This window comes from Hemitrygon akajei, unplaced genomic scaffold, assembly GCF_048418815.1.
Source record: "Hemitrygon akajei unplaced genomic scaffold, sHemAka1.3 Scf000264, whole genome shotgun sequence".
In the NCBI taxonomy this organism is placed as follows: Eukaryota; Metazoa; Chordata; class Chondrichthyes; order Myliobatiformes; family Dasyatidae; genus Hemitrygon; species Hemitrygon akajei.
Genome location: NW_027332142.1, coordinates 42,948 through 46,304, shown reverse-complemented (window position 1 = coordinate 46,304; position 3,357 = coordinate 42,948). Strand labels below are relative to the sequence as shown.

At 41.7% G+C, this 3,357-nt stretch overlaps 1 protein-coding gene across 1 annotated transcript; it reads left to right on the top strand.

Moving 5' to 3' along the window:
• Positions 1–417: 417 nt before the first annotated feature.
• On the top strand, positions 418–3,027 carry LOC140724499 (chemokine-like protein TAFA-2; the record flags this gene model as incomplete). The annotated part of the gene is made up of 2 exons (XM_073038944.1): positions 418–574; positions 2,894–3,027. Coding segments are annotated over 2 exons (291 nt in total), but the record flags the coding sequence as incomplete, so codon positions are not given.
• Between the last annotated feature and the right edge of the window lie 330 nt (positions 3,028–3,357).

The window sequence follows — 3,357 nt, the reverse complement described above, 5'->3', positions numbered from 1 at the left end:
ACCTCAGGATGGAAGCCTCCAGAACAGAAGGACATCCCTTTAGAATGGAGATGAGGAGGAATTTCTTTAGCCAGAGAGTGGTGAATCTGTGAAGTTCATTGCCACAGACAGCTGTGGAGGCCAGGCCTGAAAGGTTCTATATTAGTAAAGAAGTCAAAGGTATTGGGGTGAAGGTAGGAGAATGGGATTGAGAGGGATAATGGATCTGCCATGATGGAGTGGCAGAGCAGACTCAATGGGTCGAATGGCCTAATTCTGTTCCTATGTCTTCAGGTTTTAAGGTCTTTCAGACTCAAACACTCTTTGCCATGAGTGAAGCAGGCCATATGCCCTAGCGATGAAGGAAAACTCTCCAAATGCTGGTCTCAAACGTGTGTCTAAACGGTTCTTTCACTGACCGGCTCTCATTGTTGTCACACAGCTCACCATGTTAAGACTGGCACCTGTGAGGTAGTGGCTTTGCACCGGTGCTGCAACAAGAACAAAATTGAAGAGCGGTCCCAGACCGTGAAGTGCTCCTGTTTCCCAGGACAAGTAGCAGGAACGACACGTGCCGCCCCTTCCTGTGTGGATGGTAGGTTTGTGTCTGCCTCTTGCAGGATCAGGGTGTAGAACTGTTATTATTTTAGTACTTTCCTTTAGCTTGCTTATAATTTTTATTTAATCATGTAATTGTTCAGTAAATTTTCCAATAATTGTAGTGGAGCTGAACCTACATTTTTCTAGAAGCTTCTCAAATTTTCTGCAGTGGGTGTCACACCACTTGGATTTTATTGGTTACTCAAGCCTGTTCCTGCTGGAGTTGCAAAGAATGATAGAGAGATCACATTGAAACACACCAAATATTGAAAAGCCTATATTGAGTGGATGTGGATGTTTCCAATAGTGGGAGAGTCTAAGATCAGAGGGCACAGCCTCACCGTACACTGACACCCCTTTAGAACAGAGATGTGGAGGAATTTCTTTAGCCAGAGAACGGTGAATCTGTGGAGTTCATTGCCACAGACAGCTGGCAAGGCCAAGTCATTGGGTATATTTAAAGCAGAGTTTGTTAATTTCTTGATTTGTAGGGCATCAAAGTTATGGGAAAAAGGCAGAAGAGTGGGGCTGAGAGGGAAAATAAACCAGCCATGATGGAATGGCAGAGCAGTCTCAGTGGTCTGAATGATCCAGTTCTGCTCCCATGTTTTATGGTCTGGATTGTTATCACTGGAATCAGTTTTGTTAATCTGTAGACTGAATATGAGAAGACCACAGATTATTTTCTTTGTCTCTTTTTTTCTTTGTTCTTGTAACATTTAATACAATGGCAGTAACCACTGAGTCATGTCCTTGACTTCCAAGGAACCTTGGATTGATATCATCACCACATCCAACACTCCTTAACGCCGAGCCTCCACTGAAATCAGGGAAAATGGTCAGATCTCCTGTGGCATTCAATGAGTGTCAACTCTCTTCCATCTAGTTTATAATCTTGCAATCCTGAACAATTAATTGGATTGGAATCATTATTTGCACTCACCAGGATAATTAGTTCCGCAAACAAAGAACTATAGTGAAGATGAATCCAATAATAATGTTCATTGAAAAATTTTAAAAAGGGATATTTTCCTTATCCTGTGAAGATTCTGCATTCTCAACATTGATTCTAACCATGTTAAGATTGCATAATTATTGCACAGATGTTCCACTCATTTACATGGTGACCAGTCTGCCTCTCACGTTCGTTTATACATGTCGGACCTTTATTCCTTAATCTCCTCACCCATTAAAATTTACCTTCGCCTGTATTTCCATCTTAGGGACAGGACTCTAGATCTGTACTACCCTTTGTGCAGAGTGGTGCTTCCTGATATCTGCCCTTGCCAGCCTAACACCAGTGTTAAGGTAACATTCTGGTCTCATTCAGCAGTGGAAATAATTCCTGGTGATCTGATTTTCCTTTGACCATTCAAAACAGTTTTTAGTTCACACCTTAATCTTCCATACTCACCAGAACAGGATTCAGAACTAATACCTCAAGGACATATTGCGCATGGGAGTAGGTCATTAAGTCTCTTGAGTCTGCTTCACCATGTTATAATATAGTGCCTGAACATTTACATTGTCCCAACTTTCTTGGCCTTGATTCAGTGACCCAAAATCTCTTGATCTCAGTCCTGAATTCACGGCTCCTTGTGATGAAATTGCTCCTTATTTGACCTAAATGGCCATCCCCACATGATGAAATATGGCTCCCAGTTCTTGACTCACTAATGCTCTCTCAATACTTTCTCTGTTAAACACCTCACAATTTAATTTTTCAACGAGACTATCTCCCATTCTAAAAAAAACCCAAAGAATGCCGGCCAATTCCACTCAATCTCTCATTAGAGATGACGGCTGTCTTGATTGGAGGAATCAATCTAATGAATCTTTGTTAAATTTCTTTTAAGGCAATTGATAGGGACACAAAAAATTGAGAATATTGGAAGAAAAATAAGTGTAATATAATCACCAGAGTAACATAAGCAAGGTGCTGGAGGAACTCAACAGGTCAGGTAATATCAATGGAAAGGAATAAAGAGTCGACATTTCGGGCTTCATTAGGACTGGAAAGGAAGTGGGAAGAACAACCTTAATCTTCTGAACTCAACAGAATGGAGCACTTCTGTACTTCATGTCCCTTTCTTTCCAGTCCTGATGAAGGGTCTCACCCCAAAGCATCAACTGTTTATTCCCCACCATAGATGCTGCCTGAACTGCTGAGTCCCTCCATTGTTTTGTATGTGTTGTTGAAGAACGGAGGGCTACATGGGAGGGAAGGATTGGAGTAGGTTAAGAGATCAGCACAACATCGTGGATGATAGCTCTCAAGGGGAAAATAAATTAATAAACTTTTACTTTGTTTTAGCCTCAATAGTTTTACAGAAATGGTGGTGTCAAATGCAGCCATGCCTTGATGGAGAGGAATGCAAAGTACTGCCCGATCGCACTGGTTGGAGTTGTGCCTCTGGAAATAAAGTCAAGACAACTAAGGTAAGTTGAACATCTGCTTCCTTTCCAACCAGAGAACATTTCAATTTTAGTGTGTGGCTATTATATAAGGTGTTATATTTCATATACAACTGGACTTTAACCTGAACTGCATTTGTACTGCAGCTGCTGATTGGGGTTCTAGCTAGGTGGTGGCTGTCCATTGTGTATGACGATGATAAGAAACTTGTACAGGAGAGTTTTTAAAGTGGGAAAGCCATTGCACTGGAGCAGTTCCACTCTCCCGACCACAGAAGTCCAAGTACGAACAAGTATCACAAACTGGGGTCTTCCTGGGTTACAGAGGATGACCACGACATCTTCTGTGCTTTGTCATGCCCT